Source organism: Physeter macrocephalus, chromosome 13 (genome assembly GCF_002837175.3).
Source record: "Physeter macrocephalus isolate SW-GA chromosome 13, ASM283717v5, whole genome shotgun sequence".
In the NCBI taxonomy this organism is placed as follows: domain Eukaryota; kingdom Metazoa; phylum Chordata; class Mammalia; order Artiodactyla; family Physeteridae; genus Physeter; species Physeter macrocephalus.
The window spans coordinates 5720277-5743070 of NC_041226.1; the positions used below are offsets into that span (position 1 = coordinate 5720277).

Here is a 22794-nt window from a genome sequence, read left to right on the forward strand (position 1 = left end):
CCACATGCCGCGGAGCGGCTGGGCCCGTGAGCCATGGCCGCTGGGCCTGCGCGTCCGGAGCCTGTCCTCCGAAACGGGAGAGGCCACAAGGGGGAGAGGCCCGCGTACCGCAAAAAAAAAAAAAAAAAAAAAAAATGTCCCGTGACAAGCTCCTTGGAGTGGAAATGTCCCCTCATCAGCCAGGAGAGGACCCGTCTAGGTTCCTGCAGGGGCAGGGTGGCAGGAGCAGTCAGAGAGGGGTGGAAGGTGGCTGTTGGGAAGGGAGCCAGCGTGTCTTTTCATCCCCACGGCTTAGTCTCTGACAGCTCTTTGTGACGTGCCTATCCTCTGGAAACCTGCTCTAGATGGGGGAGGGGAGGCAGCTCCTCCAGCCTCGGGGTGCAGGGATGCGGGCCTGGAAGGATGCAGGTGCCACCGGCAGCAGGGCCCCCAGCGGAGACCCAAGGAGCGTGGTAGCTTTCTCAGAGCCTTTTGGCCCGAGCTGAGAACCACCTTGGACGGTCGTCCCCAGCTCCACTGCTCTGGGCTCGGTTCCAGCCCGTACCTCCGTCTCCAGAGCAGCTTCAGTGAATTGCTCTGCAGAGAGGCAAACTTATTTGGGACGCGTGGGGGTGGGGTTGAGCTGGGGCTGAAGCTGTGACACCATGGAGCCAAAGCCTGAGCAGGCTATTTAGGGCAGGAGAGGGTGGGGAGAAAGAGACCCAGGTAAATAAAGGGTCCGGAAGACTCCAGGGGCAGCCACGACTCGGGTTATCAAGAGGCCGTCTCTTTGTTACTGACAGTGTAGCGGCCCCTCCACCTTCCTCGGAGAGGGTCGGAGCTTCCAGGACCCCGGCCGGCCGCTGGCAAGGGCAGGGGCACAGAGGGGGGCGGGGGCAGGAGGCACCGGAAGGGGCGGGCTGCTCCTCCAGGCAGATGAGACACTCCTTGAATCCACAGATCATTGACAGGGCTCCCTCCCTGCTCAAAGGTCCTCAGCGTTTGCTCCAGCTTGGGGGACCCTGCTTTTCCCCATATTTGTGGCTCCTGGAACTGGGGCACCCGTGACCCTTGTAACCCTGATAGGGCAGGCTGTCTGTATCCACCTTAGCATGCAAGCCTACTTTCTGAAGCCCCTTTTAGGTCAAGGAAATTATCCAAATAACGCAGCCCTTGCAGACTCCCTCTCCTTCCCTGCACAGGAAGCCTTCACCCTGCATTGACCCGAATTCCCAGGATAATTAAGGAAGAGTGAGAAGGAAGAGAGTGTTGTCTGATAAAATTGTTCACCTTGGCAGTCTACACTGATGTGGAAAAACGACTCAATCTCTGCTTAATCTGGAGTCAGGGAGTTCTTGGGCCATCGCACTCAGTGGGCAACCCCCTCACACAAAGGAAGGCTCTATAATGGGTGGTTTGACCCCAACACACCCTGCCCCGCCACGCCACCAGCCCGCTCGGCTAACATCTCTGGGAAGGAAATCCATCACAGTGTCCTTTCTGTAGGCCTCCCCAGAGTCCACCGCCTGACAGCCCCATCAGGTCACAAAGGAGCCAAACATGTTCATCCTGAACAGCAGGGAGGGGCCGCAGCTGCCCACAGCTGTCCAGGCTTCATTCACAGGAGCAGATGTGTTCCCACCCAGTGGAGTCAAGAATGTTTCCCCCCAAGCAAACTGAGTCTCTGGGCCTCTCTACCGGAGGAAAAGTCCCTGAAATTGCGGCAGGTCATTGGTGGACTAGAGTTTTAACACTCAGGGTGCAGGAGAGAGGAGAAAAGAGCAAGCTTTCTCATGCAGGGCAAGGAACACCTTTTTTTTTTTTCTCCCCTCAAAGCCAGGAGGTCTAGGAAAATAAAAAGCCTCAGGAAAGGGGCTGATATTTGGGTGCAGAAATCTGGTTTTGATCACTGGCTGAGAGTTATGTGAATACATGGTGGTTGCACGTTTTCTTCCCTTTTTTTTTCTTTCCCCCCGCTAAAATCAGTCTCTGGACACAGTGTGGATGTTGTAAAACACACTCTAGTTCTGTGTGATGCATGAGCACAGAGCATGATTTAGAGCCCTGAGACAGAGCACTTGGGATCTCATCCCAGAGGGAAACCCTTGATGCTGGGGAGGAGAGGCCCCCAGGCCAGCAACACCTAAATGTTCTCACGTGGCTTTGACGTGGAGTTACCGTTTGTTCACTCCCCAGTGTCTCGTGCCTAGAGTGACCTTTGTTTGTCATACGAAAATATGTTCCTAGGAACCCTATGCAGTAGGCTTTATATGGCCGAACGAAGTGGCTCAGATAAAGGTCCAGCTCTCCAAGAGGGGGGACAGAGGACTTAGTGTCTGTAGCCCTTCCATTTTACAAAGAACTCTGAAGCCCAGAGAGGTTGGGTGACGTTCCCAAGGTCACACAGCTAGCTGTCCCAGTCACAACCCTTAAGTGAGCTACAAAAGGGGGACTCTTTGTAACTCAGAGCACTCTGTAAAGATGTCAGTTACTACAGGGCTGCTGGTGCCACCCTAGAAACACTGCCTCCTCAACCCCAAACCAACTGGCCTCCTTGCCGGAACCCAGACTCCCCACACCGCTCACACCAAAGAGTCGCAGAACAACCAGGTTCAGCCGTTGTGACGCTTCTGACTGCTTTCGGCGTCCTATTTATTTCTCCCCCTCACAGGCACCTGCTAACTGCGGTTTATTAGTTTGTTGAACGGTGAGTTTTCCACTGATTCCATCCAGATTTTTCTCCAACTGCCAGCGAAGGTATCCATCCACTCCTGTCCCACAGTAAATACTTTCTGAAAAAGAGCTCGTCTTTATTTTTGAATCGGAACCCGTATCCTGTGGCTGAACTCTGGCAATGTGTCCAGTTTAAAATGACGAAAGGTTATGCCAAGAATTGGGTTGTCCTTCTTCCCGCACCCGTGTCCGTGCACATCTTTGGACACCCAGACCCTAAAGCGTACCTGTCTGGGTGACGAAAAGGTAACATAGCTGAGTGGGACTGGGCTCGGGAAGTCCCAGCGGGGACGCTCTCCCGGGGGGCGGGGGGCCTGCTCGCCGGCTGGCCTTGGACATTTTAAGGGGGAGTGAAAGTCGGCGAAGCAGCCCCCCATCTCATCTCGGAAGGCAGCGTGCGTGGAGGGGTTGAAACGAGCTGAAATCAGCTCCTTGCTCTCCAACTTTTCTTAGAGTTGCCCGCGTGCTTCCATAACGAATTAGTAAGTAAAAGCATTCATTATGCACCCTGGAATCCACACCACCGCTTCTGCGCCCCCTCCCCCGACATCTCTGGGCGCGCTCCGGGCCACCCCGGCTGGCGCGCACGCTGAGGTCCGAGTCCGCGGTCGCGGTCCCCGCTCGTCGGGGTTTGTGTCCCGCGTCCTGCGCACCGGAGCGCGGAAACCAGAAGACATCTCCGAGGCCGGCACAAGCCGAGGACGAGTCACTGTTTGAGCAAAGATGTGGCAGGAAACAAACTGCCCCGCCAGACCTCGGCAGCCTCAGGTTACCCGCCCGCAAGAGGGCCGGCCCGGCCTCTCTGCTCCTACCGAGAAGAAAGCAGCAGCCCCCGGGGGCTTTTGCCGGGGTCTTCCCCGCCGGCGCCCACGTCTGCGTCCCGCGCCCTCCCGCCCGCGCGGCTGCGAGCGCTCGGGGCTTTGGAAGAGGCACCCCCTCTTCTCCCCCAGCTCCTTCGAAGGGGCGGATCTAGCGTCTTCCCCCACCCGGATCCCCTCCCGCAGAAATAAACACTTTCACCGACAAGCTTTGAGCCCTTGAAAGGTAACTGTGTGACTGGAGACACAGATCGTGCCTGAGAGGGCCAGATCGCATCCCCTCTCGTTCTAAAACTACGGCTGAGAATCTTGCCTTGGGGAGCCCTGCCTATCTTAGCTTGAGCACATTTACATAAAGAGCTCAGACTCTGCATTTTGGGCTCCATCTATCTAAGAGCTGGACTCACCCCAGGGTTGGGCAAGGTGCCTTCAATATAGTGTATTATTCTCAGTCTCAGGCCCAGCCCTTGGCACTTGTATCCTGGACCAGAAAACCCTCTTCGCCAAGCAGCAGGTTTCTTGTGTGTGTCAGGAAAGCCCCCAGGTCACCCTGGCTGGAGGGAGGTCGGCGTCTAGCCCCAGGCCCAAGGGCCCCAACTTTGCATCCGGGCCCTTTGTGATGTGGTCCTGGTGCTCCTACATCCAGACCAGGCTCTGGCACCCGACCGCCCTTGGCAGGGGAGGCCCTGGAGTTGTTCTACAGGTTCGGTGGGGTCACAGCTCACTTCCTGGCTCCCCTACCTACCACGCTGACCAGCCTCTGGCCTCCACCCTCACCACTAGCGGGCAACGTCTGTAAGATCGCAAAGGGGAGTGGGCTTCCATGATAAAAATTCCTGTGCTACCACAGTGGCTTCTCTCTGTGGAATTTAGCCCCCAACCAAGGGTGCGGCCACACCGCTTTTTATGGAAAGGTTTTCTTCCTGCTGTTGTCCCTCAGACCCGGGCTGGTCACTAATGGAGGTTCTTGTCTTCAAAGGGGCCAGCCAGCTCTGCCTCCACGTCTTACCCCGCCTGCGGCGAGGAGGACGGTATGGCTTGTTTCTCCTTTGCCAACAGAAGCCTACGGAGTATTTGTCGGGGTTCGTTAGACCTTCCAGTGCAGATGGCTGGCTGGCTGGGAGGCGGGGGAGAAACGTGGTGGGCTCCTCCTGTGTGAGTGGACTTTCTGGCCACCAGTGCAGAGCTGCCCGGTCTGGCCTCCTTTGGCCAGAAAGCTTTCTATGGGCACAGATCTTCCCTCATCCACCGCTTTATCAGGGCTATGGGGTCCCATCTTCAAGGCGGGGGGCGGATATCCAGCACTACTCAATGAGTGTTATTCAATTATTTTTTAAAATTATGTTTAATGACTTATGGTTTCCAGGGACTCTGACAAACCAGCTCTCCTGGACCCACCTCCGGGAGAGACGGGAGGCCGCTGGCCCTGACCTTCACGCCCGTCCATCCTAGAGAGCCCCCGCTCACAGCCTTCTCTGCCCCGCCGGGCGCCTCCGCAACGCCGGCCCCTTGCGGGGCTCTCTCCTCCCCGCCGTCCCCCCGCACGCTGCTCCCCCGGCGCTTTGCCGTCCCAGCTTGGCTCCTGTCCGTGTCCCAGAGCCAGAGAGGCGCTTCCACTCACATGTAAATGTCGCGTGCAGCAACTAAGGTGGGAGAAGAAAAGAGAAACAGACAAACCGCTGCGGAATAAAAGCTTCCCTTTCCGTCCGTTTTGCTTTGCGCCTGGGTTTGGCAGGAGAGGGTGGGGAGCCAGAGAGAGCTGGATTAGCGCCCCGGAATCCGCAAAAGCTGGTGGTGTCAGCGGGCCGCTAAGGGAGTGAAGAATTGGAGCAGTGAGCTGGATAAATCGGGGGCGGCGCGGGGAGGGGGGCCCGCAAAGCGTGAAACTATCTATTCGGGCAAAGCGTGAGCACGCGGGTAGGTGGACAAAGGGGCTTATTATCCGTGCGACTGCCTCGGTTCTCCCCGGCCTTTGTGCGCGGCCGTGGACGCTGTTCCAAGCGCAGCGCGCGCGCCCGCGGCCCCCGCGCGTCACGACGTGCGTCCCGGGTCCCTGGCTGGCGCGGCCGCTACGGCTCGGCGGCGCGGCTCCCGAGGAGCTCGGCGAGACGCCGGCGGCCGATCTTCTTCACCTCACCTCGGCCAGGGCGGCGCTCAGCTCCTGCGCCGCTCGCGGGGCACCGCCGCCCGGTCGCAGAGGCGCGCGGCGAGCGCGAAGGGGAAGCCGAAGCGCGCGCGGTACTGCGCGTTGGGCTCGGCCAGCCAGAGCCGCTCGGCCGCGCCCAGGCTCGTGAGGCCCGCGGCGCTCTGCTCCCCCGCCGCGACTCGGCGCTGAGCTCGCCCCGCTGCAGCTCGCGGCCCGCCAGGTCCGGGTGGCGGCGCAGGACGCCCTCCTGGCCTGCGGAGAAGCACAGACACGCGGCGCGAGCGCGGCACCGCGCCCCGAGGGGGTTCCGAGGGAAGCAGGGTCCCAGGACGTGAGGAGGGGCAACTAGGGGTGTCAGGAGGCTCGGGGCGCCCCCCGCACCCGCGCCTCCATCCCCGCTTCATTCGGCCTCGGCCAGGACCCAGGGGCGGGGCGGGAGGTGACAAGTTTGTCCTCTGAGACCTTGGAGCAAGAAGAGCGGTGGGGAGAGGCCGCAGAGGCTCGGAATTTACGACTTGCTCGGGAGGGAGCAGGGACGCGATAAGGGAGCCCGAGCGTTTCGTATCTTTTCAAAGTCCTTTGCTCTCAGGGGGGCTTTGATGTCGCAGAGGGCCGGACACAAGGGCCTGAAGACTTCCTGCAAAAGCCACGGAATGGGTTTCGCTCAGTTCCAAAGGAGAAGGGCGGGGACGGTCCATGGGAATAACATCCGTGGGGCTTGGCGAATAAATGCCCGGGAATTGTGACCCTAAGTGTGAGTTCTGGGCTTCTGGAATCAGGCATCCAAAGAGCTTTGCAGACGATTAACTGCAAAGAAACCCATTTCCAGCCGAATTCTACGGCCCTTTGAATGAAAGGGGCTTTCCTCCTTTTAGGGAAATAGCACCCACTCACCACGCACGTTTCTGAGGCTCCTTGCCCTTCTCCCACTGTAAATCTCAACGAGCTCTCAGAAAATAACGTTTCCTCGGAAGAGAGCTTCTCCTAATCTCCTAACATTGGCCTAAAACTGGAAACCCCTGGTGTGATACCTGGTATTTCAGGTCCTAATCCAGCGGGGTTTCCCTGAGCCCTGGTCAATCATTTTGCTTAGCTCTCTAAGGAGAGAATTAGAATTCTTGGGGCTGAGCAAGGTTTCAGATATGGCAAAGCAGGGAGCCGGATTTGCACAGGGGAGCTCATGACACCTAACCTGCTGAGTAGTGGTGAGGATGAGAGACAATTCACTGACCCACACAGCACCTAATGCTAGCAAATGTTCAATAAACAGCCACATTATGTGTCCTAGTAAACTCAGTGTAACTGGGCTGCCATGTGGCTGGAAGCATCTGACCCTGGGGCTAGGGCCGGGCTTGGGGCTCCACTAGAAAAGGAGATCATTAACCCTCCTTTTAATTATGGTATAAACGTCCCCCGCTTAAATCTTACAGTTTCTGCCCAGTTAAAGGATGATTGGGATTGTGCCATCTCATCGTGGACCAATGTCCTGAGAGGTGGGAGCACTGGGGGGAACATCTACGCTGAAGAGAGGACTCAGGGGAGACTGAGAAAGGGGTAGGTGACCTTTCCAAGGTCACTGAGCCAGGAGCTGCCTGCCCAGGATCCTGGGCTCAAAACCACGGGCTTCGGGGCACTGGCTGCCTCTTCAAGGTTAAGGGGAGTTCAAAACGAAACTCATGTCACCAATAATCCCATCTCTGTAACACCACCGTTTTAGAACCCCTCTCCTGGGCCCTGTCCCTGGGGCGCTGCAAAGGTGAAGTGGTCGGTTCCCACGTCCCGCGGATCCGGGGGGTGCGAAAATGTAGGTGATAAATTCCCTGCCTGGGGGCCCCCAGCCCTGGGCCGGGAGGTGGCTGCGCCGGGCTGCCTCCCAGGCCTGAGGCCAAGCGGCACCCGAATCCGATCCGAACCCACCCAGCCGGGACCGCGAAAACGGGCGGCGGCGGGGGTCCTGGGCGGGCGAGGCCTGGGCGGCTCCCAGGCCGGAACCGCAGGCCCGCCCCGCGCCTCCTCCTGACTTATTCAGGTTTTCAAAGACGCCTCGAGGTGAGGAGGTGAGGGGCCCGAGACCCCGCCTTCTCACAGGCCTCCCTCTCTCGGCTTCCCTTCCCCGCTTCTTACTCTGCAGAGGCCCAGCTCCAGCGTGGAGGACGCGGTTAGAGGCCGGAGGGCCCGGCAGGGGTGGGGTCTGTCCCCTGGCCGCCCCACCAGACCCTCCTTCCCAGCGTGGGGCAGGGCCGCCAGCACCCCGGCCCTGGCACCCCGCTTCTCACTCCGCTGGGCTTGTCTCCCCTCTTGAAAACGTCACCTGGGGTTAATGTTTGCCCAGGATTGAGCATGTGTTTTCCACTGTTTGCGGGAGAAGAGGGGGAAGAGGAGAGAAAGGAGGCTGAGAAGACAGAGCCAAGAGAAGAAGAAAAGAGACTAGAAAAGAGGATTTACACACACACACACACACACACACACACACACACACACACACACGGCCCTCAGCTGCAGATAAAAAGAGATGGTGGAAGTCAGGCAGGGAGTGGTAGCTCCGCAGAAATAGAACCTGACCTCATTCAGCCAGAGACTCCATCTTTATTGCACCAAATCACTGACCCCTGGTCATGCCCACGAGGGCACTGGCACAGCCGCACTGGCCTGCGGCACAGCCCTGGTTCCCTCCCAGCGCTGCATCCTCCCGGCACTCCCAGCTGTGGCCTTAAACCCTAGTAGGAGGCTGGAGACCTCACCTGGGTCCTTGCCCCCTCGCGGCCTCAGTCCTGTGGTCGTGCCACCTGGAATGCCTAAGCCTAGCCGGGCTTGGTCAGTGGCCCGTGCTTCACGGCCTTTCGGGGCTGCCTTTTCTTCAGTCGCTCCTAAAGTCTGAGAGAGTACTGCCTCTGCCATTGGCGTGCCACGTCTGGAGATGCAGGTGTGGACAGGCATTATTTGCTGTGACCACAAACCATGAATCTTTGCACCTCGAAGAGCTCCCGGCACAGAGCTGACACTCCTCGCTTCAACAGGAGGAGAGCAGGGCAGACAGTGGCGGCCACTGAAGAGTGGGTGGTTGGCCTGGAAGCCTGTCACAGTCCCCCAGGATCCCCGCACTGTGCCAACTGGTGTGTTCTCCCTCCCGGTGCAATGGGTCACCTGGACCAAGCGCTCCACTTGTGTTCTTGGAGCCAGCCCCTCCTTCCATCTCAAAGGCTACAATTTCAAACATCAGTCCCACCACTGCCTTGTCTTGATCAGCACACAAACACTCCCTAGAGCCACTCGCCCCATAAACAAAAGTAAAACCCTCCCTTGATTCCCCGTTGTCCTCTAGTTCCTCCCTGCGTCTCTGCTCCTTACGGCAAAACTCCTCGAAGGAACTGTCTCCTCAGCAGCTCCACTTCCTCGCCTCCCTTCACCCCATCAGGCTTCCGGCCCCACCCACCAACCAACCTGTACTCATCAGGTCACAGATGATGGCCGGCTTGTTCAAGCCAGTGACCAGTGTTCTGTCCTCTTCTGTCTCAGCCTCTTGGGAGTATGTCCCATGGTTGGCCCTCTCTCCTTGGAAGATGACCATCGCTTACCTACTCTCATCACTGGTCCTTGCTCTGCTAGATCACTAACACCGAAGTTCCCCAGGACTCAGTACTCACATCTCTTCCCTTCTGCATTCACACGATGCCCCAGGTGTTCTCACCTAATCCCATAGCTTTAAATGCCATCAGTTCTTTCACGACACCCAGATCTAGTCTGATCCACAGCTTTCCACCGAGTTCCTCTGTTATGAGCCAACTGAACACTCACTATTTTAATCTGGATGACTACTAGGCATCTCAGACTTACCAAGCTCCCATCCTCCATCCTGTCCTCTCAATTCCGAACTCCTCCTCATTGTAGAAAACAGACCACCACCCACGCAGTTGCTCAGATTAAAAACGTAGGACTTATCCTTAATTTCTCTTTGTTTCTGACCTGCCTTCCCCCGACAAATCCATCAAAAACACCTGTTGGCTCTAACCAAAATCTATCCTGAGAACCCAGCCACATCTCTTCATCTCTCCTGCTCCAACCCTAGTTCACCGACCATCACCTCTCACTTTTACTGCTACCGCGGCCCCTCGGCCTGACCCCTCTTTCCTCCCGTCCCTCCACTCTCCACCATTCTCCACCACCTTGGTCTTTCTGTGCCCCCCAAATGTCAAAAGTCTCAGGTTCCTTGTGTTAGGGCGGCCTTGTCCTAGATCTTCGACAGCTTCCCGCTCAACTTTTGGTTTTAAACTCAAATATCACTTTCTAAGAAAGATCTCTTTTATTACACATTTTCCACCCTATTACAAATTTGCTTCTAATAGTTTCTAGAATTGAAATGATCTTATTAATTTATGTTAATCCTGTGTCACTTCACTAGAATGTAAGCTCACTGAAGGCAGGGACTTGTCTTGTTCAAGGCTCTACCCCCAGCGCCAGCGACAATTCCTTGGGCATAGCAGGCATTCAGTAAGTGTTTATTGACTGACACATCCCTCTGGGGAAGGAGTGTTAATGTATTCTTTGACCGAACAAACACATTTTGATAGCCTCATCTAAATACCTTATAGCCTACATTTAAGGAAATTATTAGTATCCGACTCTTTGATTCTTCCAACAACTGTGTTCTGAAATAAGTATTAAATAACGAATTATGGCATTGTTGCAATTCTGAAATGCCACAGAGGTGCATGATTAACTCTGTTATGACAGTGTTATTGCTCTTTGATTTTTAACACAAATCAGTATTGAATCGGTTCGTCACTAGCCGTGTGTGTGTGTGTGTGTGTGTGTGTGTGTGTACTTTTTTCCCTTTACTATGCCATTCCTCTGGCTTGGGAATTAGGAATTGATTGGCTTGAAAGGGTACTTTGCCAATTAGTGCTGGAGCTAAATATTAGTCCTGGACTGCCACCTACTGGTCAATAACCATCATAGCGTCTCCTAAATGGATTGTCAACCTTAGTTTCCTCTAGAAACAGGATTTCCAGTTTTCTTTTCACGGTAGAGGGTTCTCTTAGATCATCTAAAACAAGTCCCTGACCAGTTAGATCATCATATCCTGAATATCTCTTTAAGGCCCCTTTTAGTTTTAGGATTCAAAGACTCTATTACACCCAGTTTGTTGCTTACTATTCCAGGAGTAAAGCCAGACTATGCAGTGAATTCCATTTTGCTTGATTATTTAAAAAACCAGAGAGTGTCCTGGTGGTCCAGCGGTTAGGATTTGGCGCTTGTACTGCCACGGCCGCGGTTCAATCCCTGGTTGGGGATCTGGGATCCCACAAGCCTCGCAGCACGGCCGGGGACGGGGGAAAAAAAGGATAAAAAAGAAAAAGAAAAAAAAAAGTCTGGAACATCAAGCATTAATGTTAATTGAATAAATCAGTGAATGAATAAATACAACCCCTAGAAACTGTTTCTAGATTTTGCTTTTGATTCTCTGGAAAATCCTTCAAAATCTGTTGGGTTGAGTGTCAGTGTTTGAATACCAGTTCTGCCACTTTCTAGCTGTGTCCTTGATCAAGTTACTTAGTCTCTCTGTGCCTGAGTTTTCTTATCTGTAAAAGGGGGATAATAATGACAATCCTGGTTTTATAGGATTCTTATGAGGATTAAATGAGTTAAATGCGAGGTGTTTGGAAAGGTGCCTGAAAGAGCAAGAGTAAGGGTTAAATGCATTTTAGTGATTGTTGTTATTATTTCTACTGCTAGTGTCAGCTGCCTAATGCCATGAAGGTGATTAGATGCGGGGCAGGTGATTAGAGACAGACTGTGCTCCCAGCTGCCTGAAGCAAGTGTGGACGCCGGCCTAGGGCTGAGAAGCAGACTCGACCAGCAGGGGGGTCCCACCAAAGACCTGTGTCGAGTGTAGAGGCAAACAAACACCCGGGTGGTCCAAACTCCCTCCAGTTATTTTGTCCCACTGACCTGCCACTAAAAAGTCACCCCAGTTAAAATGTGTGGGGAAGGGGTAATACCAAGATTGATCATCTTTCAAAATCCTCTTAGGAACAATTTCATTCATTCACTCAGCAAACCTTTATCAAGTCCCAACATCCTCTCCACGGGGCGGTGTGGGATTCGGACACCGGTCAGGATTCAGAGGTTCCCTAGTGTCTGAGGCCCATGGGGCAGCTGAGGGTTCGGCTTCGGAGAGGCCCTGAGAAGTGGGTGACGATCAACAGGGCGCCCACATTCCCGTCAGCTCGATTTTATCCCCCTAGCCTCCCCTCATCCTATATGTGCCTACAGTGAATTAAAATGAGTTCCTTATTTGGGAGATCCCCTGACAACTGGAAACCATGCCAGGTGTCCGAGCCCTGGGCGCACAGGTGAGGAGTGTTTGGAAAAGAAGAGACAGTGCTTCTCTCTCGGCCCAGATCCCTGTGGAAGCCCCTCTGTGAAGGCAGCCCGTCCCCTCGAGGTCCCCTCAGCCCATCCAGGCTTCTCCGAGGACCGTGAAGACAGCCCAGGAGGCAGCCTTGGCCGCTAACATTCGGCCTCTGAACGCCGTGAGGCCGTGTGCCCTTCTGGGTCACCTGGGGTTGGCCTGACCCTAAACGTCCTCATTTCCCCACTCCACACCCACAAGTGCCTCCTTTTCTCTCTCTTCCCAAAGGACATCAGCAATTTCTTTCCCTTTCTGCAGAGGGAGTCCTTCAGATTTTTGTCTTTTTCCCCCTCACTCCCCCAGGGAGCTGCTGATCTGAGGGAGTTTACTTTCCTCAGCCATCTGGTCCAAACCGGCCCTTTCTGGTAAAAATGTCAGCTGTTTGCTCTTTCCCCTGGGCTGCTGAGATAGTCTGATACGGAGCTGTCTTCTCTGTTGCATACAGGACATTCCCAAAGCGAACACACGGCCGCGAGGGTGGGCCCCCAGCCTGACCTTTGGCCCCTGAGCCGCTGCGAGGCCTGAGGAGACCGCTGCCTGTGCCTCTTTCCCGGTAACCCCGTAGCTTTAATATTTAACAGCCGTGTTACCTGAGCCAGAGAACGTTCTTTCACTCCGCTTTCCGCTTAACACTGCAGGGGCTTGATTCTCATTCACAGAGTCTGATGGAACTTACTGACCCTTACAGCAAAGAGAGCTAAATATATATATACCAGTGATAAGCAACTGGGCTCAAATATCTAAAATTATTTTGATAACAAAAAAGAAGCCGACTCACAGGTCAGAGAACAAACTAGTGGTTACCATTGGCGGGGGCATATAGGGGGAGGGGAGGAGGTACAAACTATTGGGGGTAAGATAGGATCGAGGATGTAGTGTACAACGCGGGCAACACAGCCACTATTCTGTAATAATTAAATGGAAAGTAACCTTTAAAAGCTATTTTAAAATTTTTAAATTAAAAACTAAAAATAAAGCCACATGACCCCCCCCCCCCCAATTTTTTTTTGATAAGCCTATCTGAAATCCCTCTGTTGAGATCTCAGTGTCTAACACCAAAGCCTTACCTGACTGTGGAAGAGCATCAGTAAAGGCAAAAAAGTGCTGCTCTAAATCTTCCAAGTCAGAGAACGGACGCTGGGACCGAACGGCGGCTGCAATCAGAGGACATCTCTCGATGACATTCCCAAACACATCCACAAATTCTCCAAAGTCCATGGAGTTGACCTTCTCAATGTCCATCGCCTGTGTTCCACTGGCGGCAGCAGGACCCGGGCTCCCCTCCGGGTGAGTGAGAGACGCGTCTCTGCTCGCAGGGTTATATTTGCTGAATGCATAGGCTTGTTTTTTATGCAACACCAGCTTGGCATGTTTTAAATGCCTCTGGGAGAAGCGATCCAGAGTACTTGTGCAATCACCAAACACAGGCTTAAGGTCTAATCCAGGGAGCAGAGGTCTTGCAAAGGGGTAAGGGTGTCCACCCAAACTCTGCCCACCATCTAAGCCGGCAGGGGCCAATATTCACTCTCAGCATTCAAGCCGGATAGACTTTTGGTGCCATTAGCATTTTAATGTCAGTGTTATCCCAGGGAAGTTTTCCCTGGTAACCCAGGCAGGTCACAAGTCGACCCGCTTGAAATTCCATGTCCCGTCTTGTTGCTACTGCTGTGGAGAACAGGTAGTAGGTTTTACTTTCTCTGCATTTCAAATGCTTCACACAATAAGTATCTAATAAACTCTCACTCAACAAGAAGCAGTGTCTAAGGAATCATTCTCCCCCATTCTCAGTTGTCGCCCAGACACCGTTATGTGTTATTTTCTTCCTGAATATATCTATCCTTATCTGAAATCACCTTGCTTATTGTATTTATTTTCCTATCACCTCTCAGCCACAGTGAATTCTAGGAGCCTGGAGACAGTGTGTCTGGTTTGCTTGTGTCCTGGGTGCCTAGAACCGAGCCCTCAGGAGGCATGTAATAAACACCATGGAGTGAATTAGTTGACCAGATGACCACATAGATTAAATTTCTCACCCTGATACCTTTTATGTATACTCAACACAAAAATCCTGTGGAAGAAGACATAGAGAACATAGATATTTGTGGTTGCCAAGGGGGAGGGGGTGGGGGAAGGAAAAACTGGGTGTTTGGGGTCAGAAGATGTAAACTATTATATATAGAATGGGATAAACAACAAGGTCCTACTGTAGAGCACAGGGAACTATATTCAATATCCTGTGACAAACTATCATGGAAAAGAATGTGAAAAAGAATATACATATATACATATAACTGAATAACTTTGCTGTACACCTGAAACTAACACAACATTGTAAATTAACTATACTTCAATTAAAAAATAAAATTAAAAAAATACTGTGGAAGATGAAGTCAAAGGAAAGGAGGGGTCAGAATTTTAAAATATAAAGATATTGCTGCTATTTCCCTGGAGAACTGAAAATGCAAACATATTTCCAAAAGTCATGCTAACTCCACATTGGCTTTCATCTGCATCAAAATTCAATGAGAGGATTTACAATAGCCAGGACATGGAAGCAACCTAAGTGCCCATCGACAGATGAATGGATAAAGAAGATGTGGCACATATATACAATGGAATATTACTCAGCCATAAAAAGAAACGAAATTGTGTTATTTGTAGTGAGGTGGATGGACCTAGAGTCTGTCATACAGAGTGAAGTAAGCCAGAAGGAGAAAAACAAATACCGTATGCTAACACATATATATGGAATCTTTAAAAAAAAATGGTTCTGAAGAACCTAGGGGCAGGACAGGAATAAAGATGCAGACGTAGAGCATGGACTTAAGGACACGGGGAGGGGGAAGGGTAAGCTGGGACGAAGTGAGAGAGTGGCATGGACATATATACACTACCAAACATAAAATAGCTAGCTAGTGGGAAGCAGCCGCATAGCACAGGGAGATCAGCTCGGTGCTTTGTGACCCCCTAGAGGGGTGGGATAGGGAGGGAGGGAGGGAGACGCAAGAGGGAGGAGATATGGGGATATATGCATATGTACAGCTGATTCACTTTGTTATAAAGCAGAAACTAACACCATTGTGAAGCAATTATACTCCAATTTAAAAAAAAGAAAAAAAATTCAGTGAGAGGGCAACCACATTAGCATTAATAAATCAGTCACATTGGCCTGCACAGTCTGTGAGAGGCAGGTGACCATCTATCAGCAGCCACAGATTTTGTCCTGACTCTGTGACGTTTCCCATCCCAGGTCTCACCCTGACTGCCTGGGCCAAAGGGTCATGATTGAAGGACTGACAGAAAAGAAGTTGATGAAAGTTGCTTTTCAAAGGGGGTAAATCTGGGGCCAGAAGTACCACCACTACAGGCCATGTCTTCAAATACGAAAAAAGGTATAGATACAAGATTAACACTTGCACATCGTATACCTCACATAGGTTATGTGAAAACACACTGGATCCTGTAGTGTGTTTGCAGTTACGGGCAAAGAGCCCAGTGTGGAGGGCATGGACCCGGGAGAGCTCTGGTCCGGGCTCTGCCACCTACCAACTGGCATTTGTCAAGTTATCGAAATTTTCTGCACCTCAATTTCTTTGTCTGTAAAACGGGGCTAAAAAGAGTATTGACCTCATGGGATTTTTGCAAAGATGAAGTGAATTAATGTACCAAAGTGCTCCTGTTACAAAACACTGCAGAGGTGTCGGCCAATATAACACTGCACCATCTCTGCAATGGACCAGCCACAGAGCGTTCTTCTCTTCTCCCTTCTGCCACCAGAGTCAACACAGCCCTTCCCCGTCCCTGCAGGTTTTCCGCAGACCCAGCTAACGGCCAATGTCCACTTCTTCCCCTTCTCCCTCCACCAGCTCCCTCAGCCTCGGTTCATTCCAGCGCTGACCATGCAGCATCGCAATTCGGAACAGAGGAGGCGAGGTCTGTCTAGCCCCGCCCCCTCAGCCTTATTCCCTCCCTGGTCCCGGGCTCTCGGGTGAGTAGATGGGCCGGAACAGAAGGCAGGGCAGAAACCGAGGGAGAAGGGGTCCTGGCCCCACTGCTCTGCTCTTTGTCCCCTCCCTCTCTGTGCGACCCTTACCTACCTTCTCCTCTCATTCTGCATGTGGACGGTCTCCCTCACGCAAGGCACTCCAGCCTGGGCCTGGAGCCTGGCGGTTCTCAGTTCCTCTGAGAGCTGCAGGAGAGATAGACATCTGCATTTGCAAGTGGAAACTCCTCTGCTCATGGAAATGCTGATACCACGGTGGGAAGGGCCTTGCCACTGACGGGAGACCAGGAGCCTAACCTTTTATTCTGTGTTATCTATTGCATAGCAGTAGGAACTCCAAATAGCCCACTACTAACAGAGGAACCTTTAAGACACAGAAGGTTAAGGTATTAAATAGTCCTGGATATAGAAGCAACATCCAGCAAAAAAAAAAAACCTAGCTAAAAATTCCTGATACGGAACCTGGCAAGCCAGGCCACTGAAGCACTCTGGGGCTCAGTTAATCCTGTTTGACGCTTCCCCAGTCAAATCAAAGAAATGTAAGGTAGTCAGAGGTCAGGCAGTTTTCATCCAAGCAAAAAGTTGAGTTACTGAATTGTACACTATCAACTTGCGAATGGTATGGCATATGAATTATGTATCGATAAAGCTATTGTTTTCTTACGTTAATTGATATAGAGTTGTAGCCTCGTAATTTGTGTTTAACTATACAAGCTATGATTCTTATGTTTTGGCTGCTGAATATAGTATATCAGACTTCATTATAATTTTTCTTTAAGAGACCTTTAGCAGTACATAGAGAAAATTCTTAAATAGGCACAGTCAAATTTTTATTTAGTTTTTTAGTTGAAACATTTCAAGTATCTGCTCCCTTCAACTATAGCCCTTAACTTTTCACAAGCAGAGCTTATGCAGAAGTTTTCTCAATAAGATACCAGGAAGGCAAATTGCTTTCCTACACATGCCATTTTTAAAACGAATTAGTTAATTTATTTATTTTTGGCTGTGTTGTGTCTTCGCTGCTGTGCGTGGGCTTCCTCTAGTTGCGGTGTGCGGGCTTCTCTTGTTGCAGAGCACGGGCTCTGAGCGCGTGGGCTTCAGTAGTTCTGGCACGCGGGCTCAGTAGCTGTGGCTCGTGGGCTCTAGAGCGCAGGCCCAGTAGTTGTGGCGCACGGGCTTAGTTGCTCCGCGGCACGTGGGATCTTCCCGGACCAGGGCTCGAACCCGTGTCCCCTGCATCGGCAGGCAGATTCTTAACCACTGCGCCACCAGGGAAGCCCCTACACATGCATTTTTAATTTGAAGCAAATTGGGAGTTGGAACTCGTGTGATCTTGCTGTTACCAGACTCCTTTCATTGGCTGAGGACTGAGCCAAAGCGAGATGAAGTCCTGGCAGAAGGAGGTCAGAGGGCCGAAGTGGATGGTGAGAGGATGAGGTGTTGGCCAGCGTGGTGACGGGTCAGGCCTGCATTTAGCGTCTCCGCGGATCTAAGTACGTGACTTAACTCTTCTTAGGCTTTACGTCTCCGTTTCACCGTTAAACTGCCACAGAACAAGCTCCCACCTCACAATTTGTTAAATGAGAAAATCCATGTGAAGCCTTCAGCACAGCTCTGGAATATAGTGTGTTATCAACAAATCAATACAATATAAAGAATTCATCCAAGCGAAACTTGAGGACATTATGTTACAAAAAGACATATCCTGGGCTTCCCTGGTGGCGCAGTGGTTGAGAGTCCGCCTGCCGATGCAGGGGACACGGGTTCGTGCCCCGGTCCGGGAAGATCCCACGTGCCGCGGAGCGGCTGGGCCCGTGAGCCATGGCCGCTGAGCCTGCGCGTCCGGAGCCTGCGCTCCGCAACGGGAGAGGCCACAACGGTGAGAGGCCCGCGTACCACCACCAAAAAAAAAAAGACATATCCTGCACGATGCCACTTATATGAAGTACCGAGAGTAGCCAAATTCAGAGGCTAAATTCAGAGTAGCCAAATTCAGAGAAGCAGAAAGTAGGATGGGCTGCCAGGGGCTGGGGGAGGGGGGAGAGGGAGTAGGGAGTTAGTACATAATGGGAACAGTCTCGGTTTGAGAAGATGAGAAAGTTCTGGAGATGGATGGTGGCGACGGTTGCACAACAGTGTGAATGTGCTTTAATGCCACTGAACTGCACACTGAAAAATGGCTAAGATATATACACTACTATATGTAAAATAGATAACAAAGACCTACTCACAGCACAGGGAACTATAGTCAATACCTTGTAATAACCTATAATGGGAAAGAATCTGGAAAAGAATATATATACATATATATAACTGACCGAATCACTTTGCTGTACACCTGAAACTAACACAACATTGTTAATCAACTATATCCCAATATATAAAAAAATTTTAACAAGAGTATATACACACATATATGCAACTGAATCACTTTGCTGTACACCTGAAACTAACACATTGTAAATCAACTATACATCAATTTAAAAGGTGGCTAAAGTGGTAAATTTTATTTTATGTATATTTTAGTGCCAAAAAAAATCATCAGAGACTTTTCTCCCTCTTTAATTTGAAATGTAATACACGTTGGGTCTCCAGGAGCTAAAAAGATGTGTTTTTTTAGGTGATAAGAGCTCCTCCTTTGTTTTCTGTTGCCGATGGTGATTGTGGCACAGACGGTAGCAAATGTGAATTCTGATACGTCGTTTATTTTTGACAAAAACGACAGTGGGCCTGGCAGGCGAGTTCAGACAAATCTGTTACCGAGAAGGTCCTTCATGAAGAGCTGAAGAGAGAGAAGCACGATCAGGAAGGAACAGAAGCGGTGGTGGTGAGAGAAGAAGGGCTGCAGCTGTGATAAGAGGTCACCCAGGTATCTCCTTGCTGCAGGCCAGCCCCTCAGGGTGTTTTTCTTAATTCTGGGAATCTCTAGGAAACAGTCTTTGTTTTCAGTATAGGAAGCCAGTCCAGGCTCAGATAACATTAAGCAGAGAAGGTGCTCCAAGAAGAAGCTCAAAAGCGCATTCCCTGCGCAGATGAATGCACGGTGTAGAATAGAGTGGTAAATACCAGGGCCTCGGAAAGAATCTGACCCCAGGCTGCTCCTCTACGGTCGGGAATGTGTAAATAATGCACATAAAATGCGCCATCATTCCCACGGTTGGTGAATAAGTGAATTGACGTTGTCTGCACAGAGGGTTATTTTTCCTTCTAATCAACTGATTGGCCTTTTCTTTAATTCTGCTTCTTACAATTTGTCTGTCCAGGGACAGGCTGGTGTCCTGGAGTCTGGCTGCGGTAATGAAAACAGTAGTCCCAGGGCGCCACCTACTGGCAAGATTCCTACAAGGGCTCGGCGGCAGGGGCTGTCCAGGCGGTAGCAGCAACGCTTCTCTAAGATCCGAGCTTGTAAGTTGTGTTCTGACACCTTTTAAAAATGTGTAGTTATGTCAGGGACACAACTTGACCCAAACTAAACATGTGGTAAGAGCTTGGTTTAAAAGGGTCTAGTTTCATTTTCCCTTAGGAGGTTTTTATTTTTATTTTTTTGAATTTTATTGAAGTGTGGTTGATTTACAATGCTGTGCCAGTTTCTGCTGTACAGCAAAGTGACTCAGTTATACATATATATATATACTCTTTTTCATATTCTTTTCCATATGGCTTATCACAGGATATTGAATATAGTTCCCTGTGCTCTACAGTAGGACCTTATTGTTTATCCATTCTCTACATAATAGTTTGCATCTGCTAATCCGAAACACCCAATCCTTCCCTCCCTACCTGCTCCCCTAAGAGGATTTTAAATACCATCCTTCCTTGGATTGGGACTTTGGGATTAGTAGATGCAAACCATTATGTAGAGAATGGATAAACAACAAGGTCCTACTGCAGAGCACAGGGAACTATATTCAATATCCTGTGATAAACCATAATGGAAAAGAACATAAAAAAGAATGTGTATATATAACTGAATCACTTTGCTGTATAGCAGAAATTAACACAACATTGTAAATCAACTATACTTCAATAAAATAAATTTTAAAAATAAAATAAATGCCATCCCTCCTAAGAACATATTACCTTTTAAAAATCATATTTGGTACATACAAAAATTATGTTATTAAGTATAATACCATGAGGGGGACTTCCCTGGTGGTCCAGTGGTTAAGACTCCGTGCTTCCGATACAGGGGGCACGGGTTCGATCCCTGGTCGGGGAACTGAGATCCCGCATGCCGCGTGGCACGGCCAAAAAATTAACTAATTAATTAATTAAAAATAATAATAATACAGTGAGGAACGCCTGTGAACCCATTACACCACCCAACCCCTAAAACTTCAAATATCATGTGAAAATGAAGAAACAGTAGTAATTGTATATTCACAGCTCCGTGTAATATCATGAGTGAATCTTAGCATAATGTTGGGTTTTTTTGTTTTTTGTTTTTTAATGAAAGTAGGCTCTGGAAGTCTACACAGTGTATGACACCTTTTTTTGTAAAGCTCATGAACATCGGCTGTTCTTCACACAGTCTGGGGGCAGGAGCCATGGAGCCTTTCAAAAATATGACAAAGGAATTAGCCATCACCATAGGAAAAATACACACAGGCACAAACAAAACATCTGACATGTCTTCAGTAGGTTCATGACTCCAGTTAAGTCTCACCCTAAATCTACCATGTAAACAATTCAATAACGAACATTTCTATAGTAGAAATTTTATTTCCATTCATAAAATATATCACTAAATAGCTGAAAAAGTTACATATTATTTTAAAACATAGATTTAAAAAATCATATTAGCTTCTCCTTAGCAAAATGCTTTTGTCTTATGTATTTACAAGAATATACTATACTTCAGGTACACAATTTTCACTCAAGCCAGACTGGGAAGGCCTGTGGATGTAGGTAGATGCTCCGATAAAGTTAATTATCAGCTCTTCTTGCCTTGTGCAAAGAATGACTGGATTTTACAAAAGTCCCTTTGGAAACAAGAGTAAATACAGAGAGCTTCTAGAGAAAAGTCCAGCAAAGCAGCAGTTGAGAATATATTTTCATTTAGTGATGAAATTAATCTTGTTTTGGTAATCTACAGCCTGTTTAAGGTAGGCGGGGGGATGATGGCCTTAAGGACTAAATTGTTTCTCTAGGAATCTTCAGTGTGAGCCCGTGGAGAGGGTACCCCTGAGTCCACCTCTCTGCTGTAAGGTCGCCTGTTTTGGTAAACAGAAGGACGTTCCGAAACATGGCCATCCATGTTCTGATACATCTGCACGTGGGAAAGAGACAGGACACTTATTACCATCTGATGAAGACTTACGTGTCACGTGCCTACATGGCAACTGTTACTTTTATTATGCATAGATCTTAGAGGAAATTCTACCTATTAACTGATAAAGCAAATTTCATCCTTTTATTAATGGAGAAATCAAGTCATAGTCAAATATTTTATTTCATTATTGTTTCTTCTTTTAGACGTAAAATCTCAATCTAGAAATCCTGAGGCCATGCAGAAAAACCATAAAGGAGAAAGGCCATTTACGTATAGAATGCATAAACAACGAGGCCCTACTGTATAGCACAGGGAACTATATTCCATATCCTGTGACAAACCATAACGGAAAAGAATGTATAGATATGTATACCTGAATCACTTTGCTATACAGCAGAAATTAACCCAACATTGTAAATCAACTATACTTCAGTGAAGTAAATTTTTAAAAACTCAGAGAAAGGCCACAAAAAAGGTCTGTTCTTTATGCAGTAAATACAGAGAATTGATTTCTTGGGTTTTCACTTGGGAGTTTAGTGACTTTAAAAATTTTTGTCCAAAATGAAAACAGCTCTACTTTTAAATTTCATTATAGAGTTAATACACATTCATATAGATAAACTAAGCGATATAGAAAGATATAGAGAAAAAAAAAGCTGAAGTCACCATTATAGCTAGCTTGCTGTTCACACACAATTTTGTGTCGAGAGCCTCGGACCGTAGGTTCTGTTGCAGAACCTTGTTTTGAATTACAAATCTGTTGCTCATATGTTACATGTATTACATCTTTTCACGATTTACTACACATGGGCACGTCTCATCTTTTTAACGGCAGCCTAGGGTTCCACAGTACTGATGTACCATCGTTAAACTTTTGATGGGTTGGTTGTATCACACCAACTGAAAAGTGCACACATGACCTTGTCTGTCTTTGGGATAAATGCGGGAAGTGGAATTGCTGGGCCAGAGAGGACGCACTTTTGAATTGTGAGTCACATCAGCAGCCTACCCTGCAGAAAGGTTTACTTATTCCTACTTCTATCTTCCGGGTCCGGGAACGCTCTTCTCCAGAGCCTTACCAGGGCTCCAGGGCCCGAGATGTGGAGGATGGTTCATACCCACTTTTGAAATTCTCTTTCTTTCTTTTTTTTTTTTTTTTTTAATTTTTAAAATTTATTTATTTTTGGCCGCGTTGCCCTTCGTTGCTGCGCAATGGGCTTTCTCTAGTTGCGGCGAGCGGGGGCTACTCTTCCTTGCGGTGCGCGGGCTTCTCATTACGGTGGCTTCTCTTGTTGCGGAGCACGGGGTCTAGGCACGCGGGCTTCAGTAGTTGTGGCTCACGGGCTCTAGAGCACAGGCTCAGTAGTTGTGGCGCACGGGCTTAGTTGTTCCGCGGCACGTGGGATCTTCCCGGACCAGGGCTCGAACCCG

At 49.9% G+C, this 22794-nt stretch overlaps 1 protein-coding gene across 1 annotated transcript; it reads right to left on the minus strand.

Annotated features, from left to right (window-relative positions):
• Positions 1-5684: 5684 nt before the first annotated feature.
• Positions 5685-13330, minus strand: URAD (ureidoimidazoline (2-oxo-4-hydroxy-4-carboxy-5-) decarboxylase). The gene is given in 3 exon segments (XM_024125811.1): positions 5685-5843; positions 5846-5928; positions 13156-13330. Coding segments are annotated over 3 exon segments (417 nt in total).
• Between the last annotated feature and the right edge of the window lie 9464 nt (positions 13331-22794).